Source organism: Acomys minous, assembly GCF_964271855.1.
Source record: "Acomys minous genome assembly, chromosome: 18".
NCBI classification, from domain to species: Eukaryota; Metazoa; Chordata; class Mammalia; order Rodentia; family Muridae; genus Acomys; species Acomys minous.
In genome coordinates, this window is record NC_140501.1 from 419,078 (window position 1) to 446,032 (window position 26,955).

Genomic DNA, 26,955 nt, shown 5'->3' on the forward strand with positions numbered 1-26,955 from the left:
ATTTCTATGCCTGTGCCATGCTATTTTTATTACTGTTGCTCTATAGCACAGCTTGAGATCAGGAATGGAAGTTTCTCCAGAAGATCTTTTATTATACAAGATTATTTCAGCTATTCTGGCTTTTTTTGTTTTTCCATATGATGTTGAGAATTGATCTTTCTAGGTCTGTAATGAATTTTGTTGGTATTTTGATGGGAATTGCATTGAATCTGTAGATTGCTTTTGGTAAGACAGTCATTTTTACAATATTGGTCATCAGATGGGAGATCTTTCCATCTTCTGATATCATCTTCAATTAATTTTTCCAGAGACTTGTAGTTTTTTTATATATGTGTTTCACTGGATCGGTTAGAGTTACACCAAGATACTTTATATTACTTGTGGCTATTGTGAAGGGTGTAGTTTCTCTAATTTCTTTCTCAGCCCATTTAACATTTGTATACAGGATGGCTAATGATGTTTTTGAATTGATCTTCTATCTGATCACTTTGCTAAAGGTGTTTATCAGCTGTATGAGTTTTCTGGTTAAATTTTGGGGGCCACTTATGTATACTATATCATATGAGAAAAGTGATACTTTGACTTCTTGCTTTCTGATGTGGATCTCACTGATCTCCTTTTGTTTTTTACTGCTCTAGCTAGAACTTCAAGTATTATATTGAAGAGATATGGAGAGAGTGGGAAGCCTTGTCTCATCCTTGATTTTAGTGGAATTTCTTTGAGTTTTTCTCCATTTAATTTGATATTGGCTATGGGCTTGCTCTATACAGCTTTTATTATGTTTAGGTATGTGTCTTTTATCCTTACTCTCTCCAAGTCTTTCAGCATGAGCAGATGTTGGCTTTTATCAAATCCTTTTTTGGCATCTAAGGAGATGATCATGTGGTTTTTTTCTTTCAGTTTGTTTATATGGTGGATTACATTGATGAATTTCCATGTATTGAACCACCCCTGCATGCCTTGGATGAAGCCTACCTGGTCATGGTGGATGATATTTTTGATGTGTTCTTGGATTCACTTTGTGAGTATTTTATTGAGTATTCTTGAATCAATGTTCATAAGAGAAATTGGTCTGAAATTCTCTTTCTTTGTTGGTCTTTGTGTGCTTTAGGTATCATAGAATGATACCTAAAGTCATAGAATGAGTTTTGGTAATGTTCCTTTCATTTCTGTTGTGTGGAATAGTTTGAAGAGTATTGGTATTAGTTCTTCTTTGATGGTCTGGTAGATTTCTGAGCTGAAACCATCTGGCCCTGGACTTTTTTTTTTTCATTTTGGATGGGAACTTTTAAAAACTACTTCTATTTCCACAGGAGAAATAGGAATATTTAATTTGTTTCCTGATCTTGATTCAACTTTGGTAAATGGAATCTGTTAAGAAAATTGTTCACTACAGTGAGATTTTTCTACTTTTGTGGTGCATCAGCTTTTAAAGTAAGATTCAGTGATTCTTTGGATTTCCTCAATGTCTGTTGTTCAGTCTTCCTTTTCATTTCTGATTTTGTTGATTTGGATAGTGGCCTCAATGCCTTTTTATTAGTTTGCCTAAGGGTTTGTCTATCTTGTTGATTCTTTTGGAGTACCAGCTCTTGGTTTCATCAATTCTTTAAATTTTTCTCATTGTTTCTAATTTATTGAGTTTAGCCCTGAGTTTGACTATTGCCAGCTCTCTACACCTTTGGATGTGCCTGCATCTTTTCTCTCTTAGTGCTTTCAGGTGTGCTGTTAAGTTGGTTGCATCAGATGCTTCCACTATCTTTATGAAGACACTTAGTGCTATGAACTTTCCTATTAGCACTTCTTTCATTATGTCCCATAAGTTTGAGTATGTTGTACCCTCATTGTCATTGAATTTTAGGAACTCCTTAATTTCTTTCTTTGTTCTTTGACCCAGTTGTAATTGAATAAAGAGTGTTCAGTTTCTCTGTGTCTGTAGGCTTTTCTGTTGTCATTGAGGTCCACTTTATTCCATTGTGGTCTGATAGGATACAAGGTATTATTTCAATTTTCTTGTATCTGTTGAGGATTGCTTTGTGAACTAATATATGATAAATTTTGGAGAATGTTCCATGAGGTGTTGAGAAAAAGGTATAATCTTCTGTGTTTGGGTGAAGTGTTCTATAGATTTGTTAGGTCCATTTGATTAATGACATCTGTTAGTGTCATATTTTGGGGGTTATTGTCTGTTTTATTTATCTATCCTTTGATGAGAGGCAGCTATTGAACTCTTTCACTATTAATGTGTGGGGACACTATTAATGTGTGGGAATCTATGTGTGGTTTGAGCTTTAGTAATGTTTCCCTTACAAATTTGGTTGCCCTTGTATTTGGGGCATAGATGTTCAGAATTGTAATGTCATCTTTTGTTGAATTTTCCTTTGATGAGTATGAAGTGTCTTTACTTATCTATTTTGATTATTTTTGGTACAAGTCTATTTTATTTGATATTAGAATGGCTACTCAAATTTGCTTCTTGTGTCTATTGGAAGACCTTCTTCCTGACCTTTACTCTCAGGTAATGCCTATCTTTGTGGCTGTGGTGTATTTCTTGTATGCAACAGAATATTGAGTCTTGTTTATGCATTCATGCTGTTAGTCTGTGTCTTTTTATTGGAGTGTTGAGACCAGTGATACTGAGAGAGACTAATGACCCGTGACTGTTAGGTCTTCTTAATTTGATGTTGGTTGTGGTAATGTGTTTGTGTGCTTGTCTGATATTTGTTTTGCTGAAGTGAAGTTATCTATTTCCTGTGTTTTCCTGGGTGTATTAAGCCTCCTTGGTTTGGAGTTTTCCTTCTAGTATCTTCTGTATGGCTGGATTTGTGGATAGGCACTGTTTAAATCTGTTTTTGTCATGGAATATCTTGTTTTATCCATCTATGGTTATTGAAAGTTTATCTGGGTATAGACGTATGGAATGAATCTGCAGTCTCTTAGCATTTGCATGATATCTTTCCAGGCCCTTCTGGAATTTATGGTCTCTACTGAAGAGTCAGGTGTGATTCTGGTTGGTTTGCCATTGTATATTACTTGGCCCTTTTCTCTTGCCACTTTTAATATTTTCTTTGTTCTCTAAAGTTAGTGTTTTGATTATTGTGTTTCAGAAGGATTTACTTTTCTTGTCTACTCTATTTTATGTTCTGTAGGCCTCTTGTATGTTTATAGGCATCTCTTTCTTTAAATTGAGGAAATTTTCTTCTACGATTTTGTTGAAAATATTTTCTGAACCTTGAAGGTGGGCATCTTCTCTTTTCTCAATTTCTATTAATCTTTGGTTTAACTTTTCATGGTATCCTCAATTTGTTGGATGTTTTGTTTCTGGAATTTTTTAGGTTTAACATTTTATTTGATGGTTGCATCAAATTCTTCCATTGTTTCTTCTACCTGAGATTTTTTCCTCCATCTCTTATATTATGTTGTCAATGTTTACCTCCATAGTTTCTGTTTTCTTCTCTAAGTTCTTTCTTTCCAGGATTTTTTGTGCATTTATTATTTTTGCCACTTTCATCTTCAGATCTTGAGGTGTTTGCTGATTTCTTTCACCTGATTGTTTGCATTTTCCTGAATTTCATCCATTGATTTATTCATTTCCTTTCTATAGGCCTCTGTCATGGCCTCTTTAAGGGCCTCATTCAGTTTGACTGTATCTTCTTGTATTTCTTTAGGGGCTTTATTTGTTTCCTCCATTATCATCTCCATAAGGAAAGATCTGAGGTCTTTTTTGTTTTATTTTGTTTTGTTTCAGTTGTGTTAGAATTTTCAGAGTCGATAGCTTTGGGATAACTGGGATCTGGAGATGCCATATTACTTTGATTTTTGTTGTCTGTATTTTTATGTGGGCCTTTAGCCATCTGGATGTCTCTGCTGTTATGTGATAGTTTCTGGCATCTTCACTGGCCATTGAGAGCCACTAGCATGTGAATGGCTGTAGGCTGAGACCCCTCCCCTATGGGGATCAGGGGACCCTTCTGTGGTGGATCAGCCAGGTGACTTAAGGTCAAACTCATGAATCAGCAGGGTGACCTGAGGATAGAGCTACCCGTGTTCCACACTGTGGTGTCTCCTCTCAGGAGAAAGACTCAGACACTGGTGCTTTGTGGCCCACAGTTCAGTCTGAGATACATAGTGCAGATGCTTCATGAAGACAGAACTGTGGCTAGATGCTGGATACCACGCTTGCACCTCGGAACTTTCCATGGATTAGCTGGGTGACTTGAAGTCAGATCTATTTGTGTTCTACCCCTTGGATCTCCTCTGGGCTGGAAGACACAGACACTGGTGTTTTGTGTCCCATAGATCAGTCTGACACACTGAGTGTGTGAGTGTAGGTGGGTGGCTCATCACTGGGGACTAGCCTGTACCTGTGTGGACCCAGGAGCCTTTTGAGGATTAGCTGGGTGAGATGAAGTAATATTGACTTGTGTTCCACATTATCGGGTCTCTTTTAGTCTGGGAGACTCACAAACTGGTGTTTTGTGGCACACAGTTCAGTCTGAGATACAGAGCACAGGAGCTTATGGCAAGTGGGTGTGAGGCTAGACTTTGGAGACCACACCCATGCCTAGGTGGACCCAGGAACTTTTCTGTGGATTAGCCTGGTGATCTGGGGCCAAATTTACTTGTGACCCACACTGTGAGGTCACCACTTGTCTGAGAGACACAGACACTGGTGTTTTGTGGCCCAGAGATCAGTCTGGGACATTGAGGGTTGTGTTGTGTGCTTCAGTTTGGGACTAGACACTGGGGACTCCTCACACCTACAGAAATTTTACTGTGGATTATCTGAGTGACTCAAGGTCAGACTCAGACCCATCTGTGTTCCACATAATGTGGTCCTCTCTCACCTGGAAAACACCTGCACTGGTATTTTGGAGCTCTCAGTTTGGTGCTTTAGTGCTGTGTGTGATCAGCACTGCCGTCTTGGATCTCTGATTATTTAACTTTTTAACATATATTAAATGCCTTATATTGGACACTGAAAAATTAGTTGTTAATCATGAGTAAAGATGAATTTTATTTTTACAGAATGAAAGATATTATTTATATAAAAGTTCATATAGCTGTATTAAAGGGGAACTTGGAATTGGAACTAATGGCTCCATATCCTTCAACTGCATTCGATGACTAATGATGTATTAAATTTCAGAGAGTATTTCTGCATTTTTTGGAGTTGTTTTCAAACACTCCTGAGAGTGCTACTGAACATAAAAAACTAAGTCTGAAACAAGAGTGCTTCCATTCCTTACCTTGGAAAAGAATTCAAGTTGCGAAGCTGGGAGATATTTTTCCATGTAGACAACAATATCTATTAAATTAATTATCTTATTAAGAGTGATATCTTAGGTTCTTTGGCAACATAGCACAGAGTGGTGTGTCTGCTGTGAGTGAAAGTTCTATTATGAGCAGTTCACAGAGACAGAAGTCTTAGAAACACTCTCTCTAAAATGTCCCTCAGAACAATTTTTCTTGATGCCTTCCATGCACACAAACATGGAAATATGAGTGATTAAAGTGAAATTGGTAGGGCGTTCTTTCAATGCTGGCCTTAAAGGTGACTGATGTTTGAACTTGTTCTTCAGTGACTCTCTGGTATCCAAAGTCTTTAGTTTGAGTGAGCTTGTGATGACAGAAGGGTAACAGACTAAAATACTCTTGTAGTGACATGAAAGGAGAAATCTTCCCTTTTTACCACATACCAGAGAAGGAAAAGAATAAAAAGGTAGTGAAAAAAGTAGCCATCAATGGAAACTAAGACTGAATTTAGCTGCAGGCTCTTCGTAATGCATCTAGCTAACTGTAAACTACAGTTCACACACATGATTTTCATTCATATCTATTCATTCTTTCCATTATTTTTTCATTAATTATATTATTGAAAGAGAAGATTATATTTTATTTATTGTGGCTTTTGGATATTTTATACACAGATGTAATCATCTGTCATATGAAATGAGTTGATGCAGAGTAGAAAATGAACAACTTTTGGCTCTTAATCAAAATAGCCATTTTTTAATTTTAAAAATTGTTAATGAGACTTGATCATATTTTGAGTTGCTTCAGTTAATTGGATAGCCACATCATCACATTTGATATGATATACAGTATTGTACAGTCTTCATGTTTTCTTTTCTATTTCTTACACTTTGCTACTTAGACACAGTTTTACTTAATTGCATTCATTCCTAATGAAGGCATGTGATTCTCTGTGAATACTAGTGTGAAGGTTTAGAAATGATGCACACCATTCTTAGCTCTTCTCTCTCTCTCTCTCTCTCTCTCCCTCTCTCTCTCTCTCCCTCTCTCTCTCCTCTCTCTCTCTCTCTCTCTCTCTCTCTCCCTCTCTCTCTCTCCCTCTCTCTCTCTTCTCTCTCTCTCTCTCTCTCTCTCTCTCTCTCTCTCTCTCCCTCTCTCTCTCCTCTCTCTCTCTCTCTCTCTCTCTCTCTCTCTCTCTCTCTCCCTGTCCTTACTCTTTTATCCATTTTCTCTTGTGACCCCTGGTATTCTTAATTTGTTTCAGTTAATTTTGAAATTCTACTAACTATTTCAAAGATTCAAAAGTAACCTACAATATGAAAAAATCAGCTTATTTGAAATACAGGAAAATTTGAAATGAGGAATTTGGGGTACAAATTATGTATGCTCCTCATTTATTTTCTCCCTATTACATGATATATTGTATAATTTTTAAGGAAGATTTATTTATTTCTTATTATGTATTCAGTGCTATGCCTGCACATACACCTGCAGGACAGAAGAGGGCACCAAGTCATATTATAGATGGTTGTGAGCCACCATGTAGTTGCTGGGAATTGAACTCGGGACTCTGGAAAAGCAGTCTTTGCCCTTAATTTCTAAGCCATCTCTCCAGTCCTAACTGTTTAATTTTTTTATAGACAACATAATCATAGTTATAATTTCTTACATGAATTTCTTATCCTTTAGAACATGTTAGTTTAAAAGGAAACTGTTCTTACAGCTTTATTTATTTGAGTTAGTTTTACTGTGTTATAGAAAAGATGTTGAGCATTGTAAGAGACCAGCTTAATACTTATAAGAGCATTTTGTATTTTCACTATATTATGGATTTGAAAACATATGGGTATATTTAACTGTTGAATGTATATGAATAGGCACATCTATGTATTACTCTATCTCTACCTATGTTGAATCTATGTTTATCTACTTATTTGCTATCTATATATGTAAATGCGCGCGCATGCGCGCGCGCGCACACACACACACACACACACACACACACACACACACACACACACACACGTTTTCTCAGCTACGTTGTGCTTTTGTTGTTGCCCTCCAGAGAACACCAGTACTCAGAGGAAAACTCTACATTAAAAAGGATTTTCAGCTAGTGAGGCCTCAAATTAGTTGGAACACAGCACTTTCCAGCCCAGGGACTTTCACATGTGCATTTATAAAAGAGAGGTCTTGCTGCTAAATTCCATTATCTCCTGTTCCCCTACTATCTCCTGTGTCTCCTGATCCTTTCCATTACAGAGGATGAATTTCTCCTAGTACTTTCAAGGTTAAAAATTTCAAATCCACTCAGTAGCACATAATCAATTATACATATGTGAGATTGCATTGGGCACCATGCACTTGCTATGATAGGCTAATGACATTTACCATTTAATTAACTTATTTTTTCATTTCACTTATATCCATTAACAGAGAGAGAGAGAGAGAGAGAGAGAGAGAGAGAGAGAGAGAGGGAGAGAGATGGCAGGTGGGAAACTGGTCCCACAATTAAAGCCATCAGCACTTTGAATCAAATCAATAGAGCCAAATAGGGATGGAACTGTGCTCCTATTAAATTCTGTACTCAGAATCCACAGCTTGAGTATATCTCCTCCTTTTTATTTGTTAAGTTTTTGAAAGCCCTTGATTCCATTTTTTAAAACACACTTTCAGTAAATTTTATTGGAAGCTTCATGAAAGAAAGATAAAAGGATGTTGCCATAGTAATTGTCTCCATGTACTTTAGAAGGATTATTGTGGGAAATTCATCAATTAATAAAATGTTGTTATAGCAATATCGTCCTAAACGATTCTCAAAGTAATAAGATATAACAAACACAATATCTTTGCATCTTAAAAATCATGTTTCCATGGAAATAGAATTCCCCAATTCTCATAAGGACATATCACTAAAATAATACACAAAATGAACAATGGTGTTATTAAAATAGAAGATGAAACCGAAGCACAGCCACTTCTTAAATTTAGCACTTTAAATATGCAGGGTTAGTATAAAATCCTACATTGATCTGTTTTCATAACATTCCCTTATTCTTTATCCCTACACACAGGTGACTGAAATTGAGCACATGTTTGATAAGTTATCACCAGTTCCCATCTTTGTCCACTCTGCTCTGTGTTCCAGTGTTATCTGTAATACAGTTGCCAATGACCTGGTGAGCAGAGTGCTGCTATCACCTTTATTCTGCAGAAGAGAAAGTTGAAACTGACCGGGATTAACCTGGTCAAGTAGCCAAGCTGATAAGCGGTGAAGCTGCACTTTGGACTGATTGCTCCTTTCGGTGCTAGGGAGATTCCTCAGGGGTTAGGAGCATCTGTTGCTTTTTCAGAGACTCTGGGTTCAGTTTTCAGCACCTACATATTAGCTCACATCCATCCATAACTCCAACTCCAGGGCCTCTAATGCTTTCTTCTGACCTCACGCATGTGATGAATATATAAATGAATGGGAGCCATACACTCATCCACAAAATAAGTACATCTAAAAAGAAAATTTAAAGCACAGCTTTTAAAAGAAACATCTATGATTATATCCTCAGGATTTATTTAGTATAGAGAGTTCACAAAAATAATGTTTAACTGTGTCTTCTTTTGTAAATAAAAAATGTGTTTGTCATTTTAAGCTTCTTTTATTTTGAATTACATCATACCCTTTTCTTTTTGTTTTCAAAATCCTTCCCATACTCTGCTTTGCTCTCTTTTAAATTTTTGGCCTCTTTTTAAATTAACTATTTTTACATACACATATGCATATGTCTTTTTAAAAAAAGCCACTTTACTGTTATACCCAAGAACAGGAAGCAAATTTGGGGCAGAGGTGGCTAGTATTAGTTGTTTTACCAAACAAGAACGTGTGATCACTCTATAATGGGGATTAAACTAGCTACTTGGTGCTGGGGGCTCCTCCCTACCACTGTCACCATGTGCTGCCACTTTAATGGCTTGACTAAAGGGCTTTACATCAAATTAACCTTAGTTTCACTTATAGAGCAGTTATATAATACAAACCCACTGCGAGAGAATGTTCTGTTTCTAAAGTGAAGTGAGGAATTGTGCTATTTCAACCACTTACTTAGTAAGACAAGAGTGGTTACTTTAAAGTGTGAAAGTAACTAAAAAGGGCCCAGAGGTCACAGCAGAACCCTCTTTTCCTGTCTCTACTGGAAGACATGAGTCTTTCTTCTATTTTTGTTTTTTCTCCAGATAAACCTCAAGAATTTGGGGATCACAAAATGTTGTGGTTCATTTTGGCTTATATAGTGAAAGGCAAAAAATTGGAGAGCTCTGCCTCACCTCTGCCTGGCTCTAGATAATTTTGGATAAGATGCTCTATTACAATGCAGCACTACCTGTGCTGAGGAAGGAAAGAAGGGACTATGTGCACAGTGCTACTTGATTTTGTTATAAAAAAAAAACTGGAATGTTAAACATGATAAAAACATTGTACCAAAAGATAATACCCAAGAATTGTGAATAGTGACTTTAAATCTTTCTAAGGTTTTACATGGTTTAATTCAGAAATGTGGGTTTATCTTTAAATTTACTACCAATTACTTCAAGTATAATTGCTGCTTAACTCTACATACCAATGTAATGTTTTATGTTGGTCTAATTTACAAGCTAAGATGAATTAACTTCATCAGGCTTTTCCATATTTGGTTAGCAATGAAGACTCCTTTCTAAAATTACTTTGGAGTTCCTGGAAGTCATCTCTAAAAACATTACATAGTGTATGTGTGCTATACACTGAACTACAGATCTAACCAGAAGAGCAGGAATGGCACACTAAACCCATCAGTGTATTGACATTACTTTGCTCTGCATAAAGAACTGAAAAACAATAAACTAAGTGTAAGCCACATTGAGACATGCTGAATGATGCTGGTATTTGCACAGAGAAAACTGCAATTTTAAAAGCTTCTATTTTCATAATGTTGTAATTCAAAAGCAAAATAGGCATTTCAGGCTTATTTGCATGTGATTATCTATATAGAGACTTTTGTGACAGCATTATTAAAGGGATAGAGGATCTTAAAGTTTTCCATGTAGAAAATAGATAGAAAGCAAACTCTTCACAATGTGCACTAAGTTTTAGATTATTTCCTTAGAAGAGATCCCAGGATTAAGCTGAATGTGCAAATATCACTCATTTCCTGACATTTCTAATAGACTCTTTTCTGTGGAAGGGAGCTTATGGACTATAAGGACACTTGTTTCTCCATAGACAAGTTGGTCATGGGAGATGAGGTGTAAAATAACCCTACACACAGGTCCAGGTGTTAAACATGCAAATGTGACTGGGCTGGTGATGATAAGAAAAGCTTGAGCAGAAGCTCATAAGATTTTGTTCTGTGGATTAGATCTTAGGTATTCCAAAACCTTTAACCATGGGCTCCATTTCCAATGCAAAAGCTGTCTCTACCATGAAGAACTCACTGATTTTACTATGAAAGGGGTTTTAGTTCTCTGCTGTACTCTGGGAAGTCAATTCTAGATACAGCTCAGATCTTGGCATACTAGATTCCCCATCCCAACCCCATTAAAGCCAATATATTTTAAAACAAATTAGAAGAAAATGAGACCTAATGACTCCTTGGAATCAGTTTATCATGTTTGTATCACTCCAGTTCTTCAAGCAATCTGATGCACAGAAACACTTGTCAGGTTGCATTCAATTAAGTGCCAGGCATTGGCCTAGTTTGTGTTGTAAATAAATGAATTATTTCTTCCTCATGCAGAGTGTGGTCATCGACACACCTCTGTTATCATAAAGCTGGCAAAACCAGTTCCATTTTTCAAAACCACATTCATTTACTACTCCTAAACTTCTAGAAACTAGCAGTTCTTAGACTTCTAAGATATAATGTGTTTAGGGCTATGTTACTTAAAAAATTCACATATATCCTTTTTATATTGAATAATCTCTCTCTCTCTCTCTCTCTCTCTCTCTCTCTCTCTCTCTCTCTCAAACACACACACACACACACACACACACACACACACACACACACACACACACACACAATTCTTTCAAGCAAAACTACAAAAGCTAAAGAAAGTTGCTGCCCTTTGGATATTTTTGTGACCAGTTATGACAGTTGATAGGATATGTTATGGCTTCATTTTAACTAGCAGATGTTCTAATCAAATTGTTATAATTGTGTTTATCTTGTGATTGTTATGCCAGCACAAAGCATGTTTAATAAGGAAGATAGGTATTTATCATGGCATTGTGATTTGATTAGCCATACTAATATCTAAATATATAAGACAATTCATGGTTGTACTATATATTTCTTTTAATTGTGCCTAGGATGAATTGTAGTACCATGCTGTATTTCACATAAGCAAGAGATTAACTCCATAGGCTGTTTTTCAATAAGTAATAGAGTGAGATGCTTTTGTAAATGTAGTAAAATGTGCTTATTAGCTCATTTTTAATTTCACACACTACTAATTTTATTTCCTGAAGTTCCTATAAACTTCAAAATATAATTATATTGACTTAGGGGGTAAAATTAAGATTGTACAATTGTGATTTATGGGTTTATGACCAGTAGCTGATGATTTTTCAGTCTTTTGAGGCCAAAATCCATTTATAATAGCATGTAAAAAATGAGAGTAAAAGCCTGGCATGGTGGTGCACACCTGTAATCCCAAAACTCGGGGAGGCAGATCTCTGTGAATTCGAGGCCAGCCTGGTCTACCAAGTGTGTACAGTACAGTACAGTACAGCCAAAGCCACACAGAGAAACTGTCTCAAAAAACAAAACAAAACAAAGAAAATGAGTAGAAATCAGTATCCAACATAACATTTTAATAAGAATGTCTATTAGTTGGGAACATGCTTATCACCCCAGGTACTCAGGAGGATGTGACAGAAGCAACGTAAGTTCAGACTTTCCTGGGCGGCTTAGGAAGAATCTACCTAAAAAACAAAACATTAAATTAATTAATAAAAGGCACTGGTGTGTAACTCAGTTGTAGCATGCCTGTTCATCTATGCATCCGGGTTCCATCTCCAGTACTGAAACACACAACATAGCAAACATATGGAGAAATGTCATCTAGCTAGCCCTTGGACAGCAACTTCTGTGTTAATGCCTTGAGACTCTCCAAAGTTCCAACTTCAGGATGTGGATCCTCTTCTTCGGCATCTCTGTTGCAAACCCTACATTAGACCAAATAGGGATAAATGTTGCTGGTAGTTAGTGTATTCATTTCTCCAACATTATTTTTAACATGGGAGGAGCTGAAGAACTCGAATGATAAGTAGCGTGTAGCCAACATCTATATCAACCACTGCTGTGATATTGTTGCACTTATAGTATCTCTTTCTTCATATATAAATACTCATACACACAAACAAGTGAACCATTTAAAGTTAAGGGTCAGACATGGTGACACATCACACTTAAGTATTCGCTGTACGTCAGATCTTCCTTCTGTTACCTTTACACCACTATCATCAGAGGTGACAAATAACTTTTTAATGCCCTAGCCATCTAGCCCATATGTACATTTCTAAGGTTTCCAACATCTCTAAAAGCATTTCAAACCTCTCTTTCTGGCCGCATTATTTGTCAGCCTTCCCTGGTTTTAATTGAACACTCGCTAAGATCCCATTTTCCTTTCTATTCTAAATTGACAGTTATATTGATTTTCTAAAACCAAAAATGTAATCTTTGCCTAGGTGTCTGCTGAATATGTTTACAGTTATAGGAACTCCATTTTAAAACGGAACAGTAAAATTTTATCCAGGTGCAGTTAATTTAGAGAGCTCACACGCTTGCCTTCCTGTCCCTGTTATGTTGTCATCATTCATGACACAAAGTCATGGACTGTAAAGACCTGACTTGTTGAAAGTATTTTGAACAGACTGTTCTCTCCTAGATCAATTAAGCTACAAAAACCAAACTAGTTTGTTTTGCTTTTAGTGTTCTTTCTCTTTGTCTCTTCCTTTTTATATTCAAGTTTCCTGTTTTGCGAGGGATTGGTAGTAGTTGTTGTGACAATGTATCTCAGGAGGAAAGCTCACAACAGGGAATTCTGACAATTACAGTTATCTATTAGTCTCTTTAGCCCTCATTGATGAGGGATAATTTTACAGAATTCAGAAGTCTACTTGGTAGTTGTTTGGTTTTTGCCTGTGGAGATATTTCATTCTACTCTCTTCTTGCTTGTGGTATGTAATGAAAATCTGATTAATTTGAATCCTTGCTTCTCTATAAGGTGTGTGTGTGTGTGTGTGTGTGTGTGTGTGTGTGTGTGTGTGTGCATGCGTGTGTGTGTATGACTGTTCTCAATAATTTATCTTTATCTGGTTTTCTGTTGTCTGATATGTAGGGCTAGATGCTTTATAGTCTGGTATTTACTCTGCCTTTCGGTATTTTCTAAGATTAATTGGAACTTTCTCAAGTATTCTTATATACCAGTGTTTGGTGAAACAATTGGCCCAAAGATGCCAGCTTGCTAATGTGTCCTAATAGAGTTACTGCTTCTAGTTTGTTTAATTTTTTGTGATGAAAATGTGAATGAAAATCTCCAAACTCTTTATAGATCAGACTGGAAATTAGAAGTCCCTAGGTTTTCTATCTTTAGTCTAGAAATCAAACAAGGGTTACATTAATTTCTGTTCTGTGGTCATTATGACCCTGTGATTTCCTTCATCTTAAAGAGTCCAATTGAACTGAACATTTCCCAAAATATTATTTGTATTTCAATTGAGAATGCTTTCCATTATGATTTAGTCAAATTGTTTTTGTATGATGGATGTGTCCTTCAGTGGTTCTGTAAGAGAGATTCAAGACTATATCTTCAAACAACGACAGTTGTACTACACTATACACTATAAATAAATCACTAAATAGGAGCTAGGGAGATAGCTTAGTAGGTAATGGTGTATGGTATGCATTAAAATCCTTAGCATCTGCATGAAAAGCAAGGCATGGCTGTGTTCTCCAGCAGCACCAGCAATGTATGGGACAGAGAAGACACAGAAGGATCACCAAAGCTTGCCGGCTATGAGTCTAACTTCAGGCTCAAAGAGAAATCCTGTTTCAAGGAAACAGATTGGAACATGGCAGAGAAGAACACTTTACATTCTCCCGCGGTCTCCATACATATGCGCCACCGCACAAGTATGCGTATGCACAGGCGCACACACACAGAGAAACAGAAATTGAAGAATAATATACATAATTAAGAATTTTATAGCATATAAATTATTTAAATAAGTTATTCTTAAGTATATATTGGATATACAACTAATTATGAATTGTCTTCTTAAAAATGTGCACAATAAATTTGGAAGTTAAAATGCCTAAATGTTAGTAGGAGTACTCTATTATTATTTGTATTCACTAAATTTATATTCTTTGGTTTGGCTGCTTGGCTGGTTTTATTTAAGTCAACTTTATTGATTATTAAAACTTTGAGAAGGGTATTTTATTATAATAAAGCTACACCTGAAAAACTGAGGGTTCCGAAATAGTGTAAGGTCACTAGGATCTTAAATTGGTATTGATTTTTATTTTATTATTTTCTCCCATTATTTTATTTATACTTGATTTACATAGTCACTCTTCTCTCACTACTGAAATTCAAGTAGATGATACAAGAATTTCCAGATTATTCAATATTATAAAACCCACCCCAGATCCCCACATGACTGCACTAATCAAGAGAGCCAAGGCCAATTATCACTCAGGAACCCACATTATGAAGTGGTCAAGAAAGAGAGCTTATAGTGCAAAACTAGGCACTTTTATGATTGAGCATTTAATTTTGAAGTAAACATATGCAAGAGAGAAGAAGGAAGCTGTGCTATCATGGGTTAGGTGGAGGAGGAGCACATGGCCTGCGTGGGTGGCGACTTGTCCCAGATGATGGTAATTAGCAAGTATTTGGGATTAAGGATGGGAGGTAGCTTGATATAAATTATATAAAGCAGATGGCATGGGATTACATACCTGCCCCACTATGGGAAGTAGTTTAGGGGATTAATATCTGCTCTGCCCTAGGTTAACTAAGCTACTTTAAAATATAACAAGTATCTGTGTCTTCCTGACTGCTAGCAGGCTAGAAAATACTGTCACAAAAATTAACTGCAGCAAAACCAGAAAACTGTATTCCTTCCATAATCGCATGGATCTGTGTAACTAAGCTCTTGGGTTTAGTAAGCCAACTTCACCTTTGTGGAGCTCAGTCCAGTCAGATTCTAGTGCTTGCAGCAGTTCTGTGTGAGGTAGTGTAACCAGTGTAACCACAGGAGGTTTGAAACTGATGAACTATGAATGCCACATTTGAGGTCAGAAAGTACAAGCATGTAGGCCCTGTGTGTTCCAGTCTTAGTCAAAGTAAAAACATGTTTTGTGAAATGTTGACAGTTTCCACTTGAGTCTTCTGAGCTTTGACTTATAATATTTTTTATGAGGTCTACACACATAGAATTTTTAGGTCATTCTTTGATAAAAAGCAGACAAAAATATTTTAAAGCTACTGTGAGGTGGTTTGTTTATGGTAAGGTATTATACTCACAATAAATCTAGCTTTCATTTAGTGTAAATATAGAGAGAGCTTGGCAAGAATTTATAATTAAAGGTTCTTACAGTAATAACTTCAGGATTCTATCCAAAGGAATGAAAGCATTGTGTGACGAGAAAGATATTTATTTTATAACACAGTAGATGTAGATGTAGTTGAACTCTATAATGATGGCTATTAAAATAATAATATATAATAAAATAATAATACACAATCAATATACAATAATATATAAAATAGTAAAATAATTATAATTTTTCTTGACCATTTTCCAAGAATTATAAGACTAAAACATTTATTAATTAAATATTATAACATCTATGAACCTATTTGATTTATTTGGAAGATTTATACATTTTTATGTTTATAGATATAAGATCTATACACCTGTGTACATAAGAATCTACATGAGCTTTATCAAAGAAGTAGCTATAAATTTCATTGATTTATGTATTAGCTGTGTATACTGATTGATGAAGTAATCACTGTAGAATTAAACAAGGATAGTCAAAATTTGTACAATAGATGATAACATGTCATGATATAAGAAACCAAACAAAAACGATCCTCAGTTATCATTTTTGGATTCTTTACAATCTTTCAGGAAAGCAAAACCTCAGAGGTGATTAGTTTTAATTTAAGATAAGAAGTGGAAGGTTGCAACAATGCACCTGACTATTTTAAGAGGAGCTTTATACAATTATCAATAAGATATCAAGTGTCTATATAAAATTAATCTTATAAATAATATATCTTTAACATAGGTGACAGCACATTTATTAGTCATCATAAAGACTCTTAATTATCTCAGGCATTTACAGATCTTTAGAAAAATTACTTTATAAGTGAAAGAGTTAATTTTAAGATTCTAAATCACTGAAAATCTAAAAAGTTGATGGACTAAGATGAGGAAGCTTTCCAAAAACTATTTTTGGTGTAGTTAGTGAACCTCTGTATATTGCCTGACAATATCAAAAGTGGAGAGAACAGTTAGAATTCTTGTCCGTGTGAGCCAGAGGTGAGAATGTCTTAGCTAAGTTGGCAACAGTTGAAGTAATAAGAGTTATAAAGCTCTTATAATAAAGAGAAGACTAACAGAATTTCACAACAGATTGTAACATGTGTGTGAACGAGTGGGCAAAATAAGCTACTTCTAAAACCATTTACCTTGAAACACCAAAAATAATTGTGTTGGTATCTAGTGAACTGAAAAAGTCTTAGATATAGATTGGGCTCAGAGGGTGAGTTACTAGATACTGGTTTGAGACAGGCTTTCACATGTCCATTAGGCAGTCAATGAAAACTTCATGGGTTTCAGATTCATATTTGATATATTATTTAAAAAATATCCAAGCTTCCACTTACCTCTGAGCTTGGGACTAGATGTATTCTTATAAAAAATGTTTTCTGGGTATATTCCAAGGAGTGGAATAGCTGGGTCTTGAGGAAGCCCTATTCCCATTTTTCTGAGATAGCACCAGATAGATTTCCAAAGTGGTTGTACTGGTTTGCATTCCCACCAGCAATGAAGGAGTGTTCCTCTCCTGGTGGCACTCAGAGGAAGGACAGCAGGTAACCAAGAAGAGACTTGATACCCTATGAGCATATAGAGGGGGAGGTAATCCCCCTCAGGAACAGTCATAGGGGAGGGGAATAAGGGGAAAATGGAAGGGAGGGAAGAATGGGAGGATACAAGGGATGGGATAACCATTGAGATGTAACAAGAATAAATTAATAAAGGAGAAAAAATGTTTTCCAAGCTTCCATCATAAATGTTCTTAGAAACAATAAAAAATGAATAAAGTTTAGCTCAGTTCCCATTCCTATCTGATGCAGAATATTTCTTTTCTTAATGAGACCATAAGCATTTCAGCAAGTACTTCTGTTCTGAAGGGCAGAGTTAGGAATATAAGGGATCAGAATATTCACGAAAATGGTAACAACTCCAGTTCTGAGCTGCTGTGTCCTCAGGAAACAAGGGAGTATTTTGTTATTATTACATCATAGTTCTTGAGTAGATGTTAATAAGAAGACAGAGCAGCAGAAAGATCAGAAAATGTCTTTCAGTTTTTCATAAGAGAAATCCATGGAAATGTAACTGAAAAACTAATAGATTACTCACATCAGGGAAAATGCCTCCTGAAAAGCTGGAGAATAGGCATGACATCAAGCACGCAGTGTGCTTTTTTCCAGGTAAATATGGTTAATGATTCAGATAATAGATCTAAATCACAGTCAACATTAAATATCAAAATGAGTGTTTTCCTCCATGCAAATTTTATGTCATAGACTTTTCTCTTGACTTCATCTGTCATTCACACAAATCAATCACTAGTAATTGAGTTGTAAAGTCAACGCATTCTCTGTATGTGAGGGTGTACTGAATTTGAAAGACCTTGGGAGTAGAATGAAAATTGTACAGTCTACAAATATCTACTCTGAAAAAAAGGGGAACTCATTTTATTTTTCTTATGTTTGAAATGTGTAGGGTACATCAAAGTCACTGTGCATATTCCACTTACATTTTAGTAGGTTTTATTACCAACTAACTATTAGGGACCGTAAAAAAATTCCCTACTACTTAGCATACAAGATGTCTCTTGGATTTTCCAGAAAGAGTCAGAAATAAAGACAAAAAGTATATATTTTCAGGTTTCTTCATCTGAACCACAGATTGTTTTTATTCAACAGAAAACAGCTAGTCGACTGGTAGATCTGACACCATGAAGGCTGCGTTAGAAATATGTCAGCTATGATTAATGTGATGACTCAGAGCCACACAGCAAGACACTGATATAATGAGACTTCTCTGCATTTTAGGGATGTCATCATCTTAACACATGTTTGATAGGATATTTTAATGTGTATGAATTTATTTTTAATTTTTAAGTCACTTAACATGGTAACATAATGAACTCTGAGAAAGTAATAAAACACACATATCTGTAGTTCTTCCTTTTCTAAGTAGAAATCATGTGAGCATATTAAGGACTCACTTCATGCCATATGCAACCATCAAGTACTAAAATACTTTAGTTAGGCAAAAGCTAACGTAATGGCTGCCTTTTTTCTGTCTTTTTAATTTTTTCTTTTTTTTTTTTTTTCATTTGTTCACTTTACATATCAGTTGTAGGCCACTCGCTCTTTGGCTTCCTGATCCCACGCACTCTGTCTCATACTCTCTCCGTCCCTCCCATAGTCCTCAGAAACGGTGCTCTCCTCTCCTAACATCTGACCTCAGCCAATCAAGTCTCGTTTGGACTGCAGGCATCCTCTTTCTCTGTGGCCTGGCAAAGCCGCCCCACCAGTGGGTAATGATCAACAAGTAGGGGCCAGAGACCGTTCCAGAAGCAGCCTTCACTACCCATATTACGGGACCCACAAGGAGAACGTGCTGCCCATCTACTACGTATGAGCAGAAGGTCTAGGTCCTCACCATGCATGCTTTTTGGTTGGTGCATCAGTCTTGGCAGCACCTCCCCTCTGCCCAGATTTGTTCACTCCGTTGGTCTACTTGTGGAATCCTGTCCTCTCCAGGTCCCTGTATTCCACAACTCTTTCATAAGATTCCCTGTGCTCCACCACGGAGTTTGGCTGTGAGTCTCAGCATCTGCTTGGATCCCCTGCTGGGTGGAGTCTTTAAGAGGAAATCTATGGAAGGTTTCCTTCCTGTTCCTTCTCTTCAACGGCTTCCAGTGTCTATTCTACTTGCTGTTCTGAATGAGAATTCAGCGTTAGTTTTAGGGCTATCCTGGTTATTTTGTTTCTTTAGGTCTGTGTATTGTAGTGTGGTTATCCTGTATCATTTGGCTAATATCCACTCATAAGTGAGTATACAACATGCGTGTCTTTCTGGGTCAGGGTTACTTCACTTAGAATGATCTTTTCTAGTTCCATCTATTTGCCTGAAAATTTCAAGTTTTTTTTTCCTCTAAAAGCTGAGTATTATTCCGTTGTGTAAATGTACCACAGTTTCTTTATCTATTCCTCGGTTGAGGGACATGCAGGTTATTTCCAGATGCTGGCTATTATGAGTGAAGCTGCTATGAACATAGTTGAGCAAATGTCCTTGTTGTATGCTGGAACATCTTTTGGGTATATGCGCAGCAGTTGTATGGCTGGGTCTTGAGGTAGAACTATTCCCAATTTTCTGACAAAGTACCAGATTAATTTTGAAAGTGATTGTACAAGTTTGCACTCCCACCAGCAATAGAGGAGTGTTCCCCGTTCTTCACATCCTTGCCAGCATCTGCTGTCACTTCAGTTTTTGATCTTAGCCTTTCTGACACGTGTAAGATGGAGTCTCAGTGCCATTTTGATTTGCATTTACCTGATGACTAGGAACATTGAACATTTCTTTAAGTGTTTGTCAGCCATTCGATATTTGTTGAGAATTCTGTTTAGTTCTGTACCTCACTTTTAAATTGGATGATTTTGTTAGGTGCTGTTTAATTTCTTGAGTTCCTTATATATTTTGGATATTAACCTGCAGTCAGATGTAGGGTTGGTAAAGATCTTTTCCCATTACGTAGGCTGTTAATTTGTTCTGTTGACCGTATCCTTTGCCTTACAGAAGCTTCTCAGGTTCGTCAGATCCAATTTATTAATTGTTGATTTTAGAGCCTGTTTTATTGGTGTTATTCAGGAAGTTGTCCTATGCCAATGAGCTCAGGGCTCTTCTCCACTTTTTCCTCTAACAGATTTAGTGTGTCTGGTTTTATTTTGAGATCTTTAATCCACTTGGACTTTAATATTGTGCCTGATGGTAAATATGGATCTATTTGCATTTTTCTACAAGTAGACATCGAGTTAGACTAGCACAATTTTTGAAAATGGTATCTTTTTTCCATTGTATAGTTTTGGCTTCCTTGTAAAAAATAAAGTGTCCATGGGTGTGTAGGTTTATTTCTGGGTCTTCAATTCTAGTCCATTGATCAATCAGCCTATTGCTATGCCAGCACCATGCTGTTTTAATTACTGTTGCTCTGTAATAGAGCTTGACATCAGGGATGGAGATCCTTCAGAAGATATTTTAGAAGATATTTTATTGCCTAGGATTTTCATAGCTATTTGGGGTTTTTTGTTTGTTTATTTTTTCAAATGAAGTTAAGAATTTTCTTTCAAGGTCCTTAAAGATTTGTGTTGGTATTTTTATGGGAATTGCATTGAGTCTGTGGATTACTTTTGTTAAGATGGAAATTGTTACTATGTTAATCTTACCAAACCATGAAGACCCAGAAATAAACCTATACACCCATGGACATTTTATTTTTTATAAGGGAGCCAAAACCATACAATGGAAAAAAGATACCATTTTCAAAAATTGTGCTAATCTAACTTGATGTCTACTTGTAGAAAAATGCAAATAGATCCATATTTACCATCAGGCACAATATTAAAGTCCAATTGGAGATCTTTCCACCTTAGATATCTTCTTCAATTTCTTTCTTCCAGGACTTTAAGTTTATTTTTCATACAGGTCTTCCGCTTACTTGGCTAGAATTTCACTAAGACACTTTATGTTTTTTGTGGCTATTATGAAGGATATTGTTTCCCTAATTTCTTTCTCAGCCTTCTTGTCTTTTGTATGAAGGAGGGCTACTGATTTTTAAATTGATTTTGTATCCAGCCACTTTGGTGAAGGTGTTTATCAGCTGTTATCAGAGTTTCTTGGTAGAATTCTTGGAATCATTTATGTATACTATCATATTGTCTGCAAATAATGATACTTTGATTTCTCCCTTTTCAATTTGTATCCCTTTGATCTCTTTTAGTTGTCTTATTGTTCTAGCTAGGGCTTCAAGTACTATGTTGAGGAGATACAGAAAGAGTGGACAGCCTTGACCTGTCACTTATTTCAGTTGAATTAATTTAAATTTTTATTCATGTCATTTGATGTTGACTATAAGCTTGCTGTATATTGCCTTTACTATGTTTAGGTACGTGCCTTGTATTCCTAATCTCTCCAAAACTTTCAACATGATTGGCTGTTGGATTTGTCAAAAGCTTTTTCAGTATCTAATAAGATGTTCTTGTGGTTTTTCCTTTCAATTTGTTTATATGATAGATTACATTGATGGATTTCCTTATGTTGAACCACTCCTGCATGCCTGGGATGAAGCCTATTTGGTCATAGTAGATAAGATTTTTGATGTGTTCTTGGATTTGGTTTTCAAGCATTTTATTGAATATTTTTGCATTAATGTTCATAAAGGAAATTGGTCTGAAGTTCCCTTTTTTTCTTGGTTCTTTGTGTGTTTTAAGTATCGAAGTGACTGTGGGATCATAGAATGAGTTTGTCAGTATTATTTCTGTCCCTATTTTCTAGAATAGTTTGAAGAGAATTGGTATTAGCTCTTCTTTGAAGGTCTGGTAGAATTCTGTGCTGAATCCATCCAGCCATGTGCTTTCTTGCCGATGCCGCTCCCGTCCAGCAGGAAAGACACCAACACCGGGAACACTTCTTGCAGCAGTTTTTATTCAGGATCCTGGAGTGACCCCGGGAAAAGCTCCCACAGAACCTTTATAGTGTGCCTGTCCTATCAGAAACTGCCACGTTGTCACTCCTGGTTGGTGCATTCAGATCACACCACCTCACGCCATGCCTTGTCAGATCACACCACCTGATGCTATGACTTGTTTGAATCACACCGCCTTATGTCATGCCTTCAGGCATGCACATAAGGGGCTTGCTCACTGCGCATGCGCATAAGGATTACTCACTGCTCATGCACAAAGGTTTTCTCACTGCGCATGCGCAAAAGGGGGCGCATTGCGCCGGTGAAGCAGCAGGGGGCGCTGCTATCTGTGGCTCTCCACACTTTCTTTGGTTGGGAGAATTTTGATGATTGATTCTATTTTCTTAGGAGTTTAGGACTATTTCTTTTTTTTTTTTTTTAACCTGGTCTTAATTCAATTTTGGTAATTCATAGGTATCAACAATTGCCCATTTCATATATATTTTCAAATTTTGTGGCATATAGGCTTTTGAAGTAGTACCTAATGATTCTTTGGATTTCCTCAATGTCTGTTGTTATGTCTCTCTTTTCATTTCTGATTTTGTTGATTTCAGTTCTCTCCCCCCCCCCCCTCTCTCTCTCTCTCTCTCTCTCTCTCTCTCTCTGCCTTTTAGTTAATCGAAGGATTTGCCTATCTTGTTGATTTTCTCAAAGAGTGAGCTCTTGATTTCATTGATGATATGAATTGTCTTTGTTTCTAATTTATTGAGTTCAGCCCTGAGTTTGATGATGTTTAGCTATCTACTTCTCTTGGAGTCTTCTCTTTTTTCTATTCCTTATTCTTAGGTTTGGTCTTCTTATAGTGTCTCAGATTTCTTGGGTGTTTTTTGTCAGGAGCTTTTTTAGTTTTAATGTTTTCTTTAAGTGATGTATTGATAACTTTAATTGTATCTTCTACACTTGAGATTCTCTCTTCCATCTCCTGCATTACGCTGCCGTTTCTGTTCTCTTCTCTAGGTTTTCCAACTCTAAGATGGCCTCAGATTGTGTTTCCTTTGTTGCTTTCAATTCTCTCTTTAGGTCTTGAATAGTTTTATCCATTTATTTCCCTTTTTCCTCCCATTTGGTTGAATTTTCCTGTAATTCTTTATTAGATTTATTCAATTCCTTCTTTGGTTTGAATGTATTTTCCTGTATTTCTTTGAGAGATTTATTTTCCTCCTTAAATGCTTCTATCATTTTCATCACCTCAGATTTAAAATCTTCTTTTTGTACTTCATGGGTGTTCATATCTCCAGGGCCTGCTGTGGTAGGGTCACTGGTATCTGGTGGTGTCACATGGCTCTGAGTTTTGTTGCTTGTATTCTTACATTTGCCTCTAGCCATCTGGTTATCTCTGGTTTTAGCAGGCCTGGAGGTTCCTCCAATGGTGTCACTATCTGTGTGTGCCCTAAGTGTGCCATGCAGAGAGAGCTCCAAAGTGAAGGCTGTTTGCTAGAGCTCCCCTGGGGCCTTCTCAGGATGGTGGACAATGGGTGTTGGAGCCTTGCACACAGATCAGCTCTACAGGTTTTCTGTCTGTGTCCCAGTTGGGTGAAACAGGAGAGGAGGAGACTGAGAGAATTCCAAGCTGAAAACTGCTCTGATGCCCCTTAGGCCTCCTTGGTATAGTGGATATTGTGAGTTGTGGCCGACAGCAAACTCACCTCTGTTAATTCACTTTCTGTGACACAGATGGGCCAGGCCAGTAAGTAGTGAACGGGTGGAGAGAAGTCCAAACCCAAAGTTGCTCAGGTGGCCCACAGGCCTTCTTGAGCTGGCAGCTAATGTGGGTTGTGGCCCAAGCCCAACTCAGCTCTGCCTGTTTTCTCTCCATGGCCCAGATAGGCCAGGCTGGAAAACATCAGAATGGTGGGGAGAGATACAGAGCTGCTAGCTCGGCTATCCCACAGATTTTAGGGATATAAGCTGATGTGAGTTGTGGCCTCACCTGACTCACCTTTGTTTTGTTAGTTCTCTGACCTAGATGGGTCAGGCCAGTAAGCAGCAGGTGGTAGGAGAGAGATTCAAGCCCAAAGCTGCCCGCGTGTCCCACAGGTCTCTTCAGGGTACATCTAATGTGTGTCATAGCAGGTGCCAGACTCAGCTCTCCAGACTTAGTTGTACTGCGCTGATCCTCTGCTCCCTAGACACAGAATATATTGGGGCCTGGCTGCCTCTTTTCCAAGATATTATTATTGTTTTGCTGAAAGTTACATATTCATAGTAAGTTCCTCATGGCTTTGTGGTGGTTTTTTTTTTTATTATATTTGAAATGTTTGTGTTTCTTAAATTTAAAACCATAAATGAAGAAAGACATAAACATTTTGTTTTAAGAATACTTCTGGGCTTTTCTTGCTTTGATCTTATGATGCTTTCTTCATGGTTACAGTAGTCACAGGATCTTAAATTTTAAAGAAAAGTAATAATTTGGAGAGAAAAGCTTGTGACTATTTTCTTCAGTGTCTTTGTCAAAAGTCTTCAAATTCATAAAATAAATGTCTGCTCATGGAAAGACCATATTTTTCCAGGAATTGATCATTCAAGTAGACTTAAAAATTCACATGGGTAACTTTGGTGAACTATCAGATGTATAGCAATGTAAAACTGAGTAATCACATCAACCATTCTCAATAAATTCAGATGAGAATGAGCTTGGAAAAATACATTTGATGTATTTATATTCAAATATACTTAAGGAAAGAGTAATTTCACTAAGATATCCATTTATTGACAAATTGTAAAACAAATATGAAATAGAATTTGAAATTTTAGTTTTTTCAATCTTAACTTACAATATAATAATTTTACTTCTTATATTTTAGATATGAAATATAGAGAACTAGCACAATGCCAATTCTGAGATTATTTATTGGACAAGGATAGAACTTCATGGGACTATTATAGAAGGTAGCTTCATGTTTGCACACCTCTTATGTAGCAGTTAAATTACACACATTATCACCTTTAGTGCCTACAACAATGTTGAAAAAAGATTGATAATATTTCTTCAAGGGTGAATAAAAGAAGCTAGATAATGTATCCAAGTTAACAAGAATAAGTGGCGAGTCTGGGCTTTGAGTATGTGTCCTTCTGACTACAACTTACAGGTAGGAAACTGTCATAATCCTTAGGCTGGATTGAAATTGTAAAATGCTATTTGACTGTGTGTGAGGCGTGTGTGGGGTATGCATATGCCATGACACACATATTGATGATGTCAGAGTTCAGTTTCCACTTTCTATCTTTATGTGGGTTCTAAAGATCAAATTCAGATCACTAGGCTGATGCATCTCAAGTGCTTTTACCTACTGAGTCATCTTACTGACCTTTGTAAATATTTTAAGATACATCCATACTGAATATATGTTGTCTTTTTTCTTGTTATTATTTGAACAGTATACTATATCATCTACTTATGTAATAGTTGCTTAGTATTCCATGAGTGGTGCACACCTTTAATCCTAGCACTCAGGGGTCAGAGGCATGTGGATATGGTATACCAGGCTATTTAGGTCTGTACAGTGAAGACACTACATCAAAAGAACAAGCAGGAGGAAGAGGAAGAGAGCATAGGCTTTGAACTTTCCCAAACCTACTTTATTTGAGGGTTTTTAATGGCTATACTTCCAACCTATCTACCCTAGATAGGAGAGAAAAGAGGTTAAAAGAGGTTTAATTCCTTGGAGCAATTCCATCCTTTGTCATCAGGACTCCAGCCGACCTGTTAAACAGAAACCAAGCAGTTCAGCAAAACTGGCTGCAACTGCACAGCTGGAACCCAGATCATCAGCTGAACCTGGAACCTTGAAGCGTTCTCTGGAGTGTTTTTCTCTAGGAGCATCTTGAAGTGGAGCAATGAACAGTCAAAGAACAGAACCCAAAGCAAAACACCAAGCATCTGGTTTGGGGTTCATATGTATATACCCTCTTAGGGTCCATACGAGGATGTTATCAGCAGTACCTCTTCTACTGGACAAACACTATGTGTCTTCTCGCAGGTTTGCTTTCAGAGGACAAACATCATGTACCCTCACAGAGTCTGTTTCACATCCCACACTTGGGATCAAAACAAAAGCATATTGACGTGCACTACAGAGGAGAAAAGAAAATGAGAGAAAATGAAACTCCACATAGGTTATATGTAATGGTCAGGCTACACACTTGGTGGAAGCTTGACCTAAGTGAAATAACTCAGGTGCTTTAAAGCATATTTGTACAAGGCAAAATTACATCACCAGATACAAGGGTTAGTTTTTTTCAGTTTGTCTTTGTGTTCTTAGAGACAGACAAGGAAACTATAATCACAGAATACTCTTAAGAAAGATGAATAAAGGGCTCTGCATCTCTATAGCACAGCTCCTTATATTGTTACTTGGCATACAATATAAATAGCTCCCAAACATATTTAAAATGTAAATTTGCACATTAAGGTAATTTATGAATTGCTGTGATATATTTTCAAAGCATATTCTGAAAACCAAACAAGCATATAAAAGATGTCATCATTTAATTAATTACTTCGCTTTATTGTACCTAGGCACTCAGAGCCCTGCTGGTAGTCCTCTTTCACAACACTGTTTAACATGGTGGCACTTTTATAAAACTTCACAGTGACAGGTATTCTAAAATATTC

General features: G+C 36.7%; 1 protein-coding gene across 2 annotated transcripts in view; it reads left to right on the forward strand.

Annotated features, from left to right (window-relative positions):
* FGF14 (fibroblast growth factor 14) overlaps positions 1-26,955 on the forward strand; it is a 554,596-nt gene that overhangs the window by 320,291 nt on the left and 207,350 nt on the right. Inside the window, exon 2 of one of the 2 annotated variants that reach the window (XM_084767841.1) lies at positions 901-1,021. The exons of the other annotated variant lie outside the window; for it this stretch is intronic. Coding sequence (XP_084623967.1) covers positions 910-1,021 — 112 coding nt within the window. The 5' untranslated portion in view covers positions 901-909. The remainder of the gene's footprint in view (positions 1-900; positions 1,022-26,955) is intronic. 2 annotated transcript variants of the gene reach the window in all.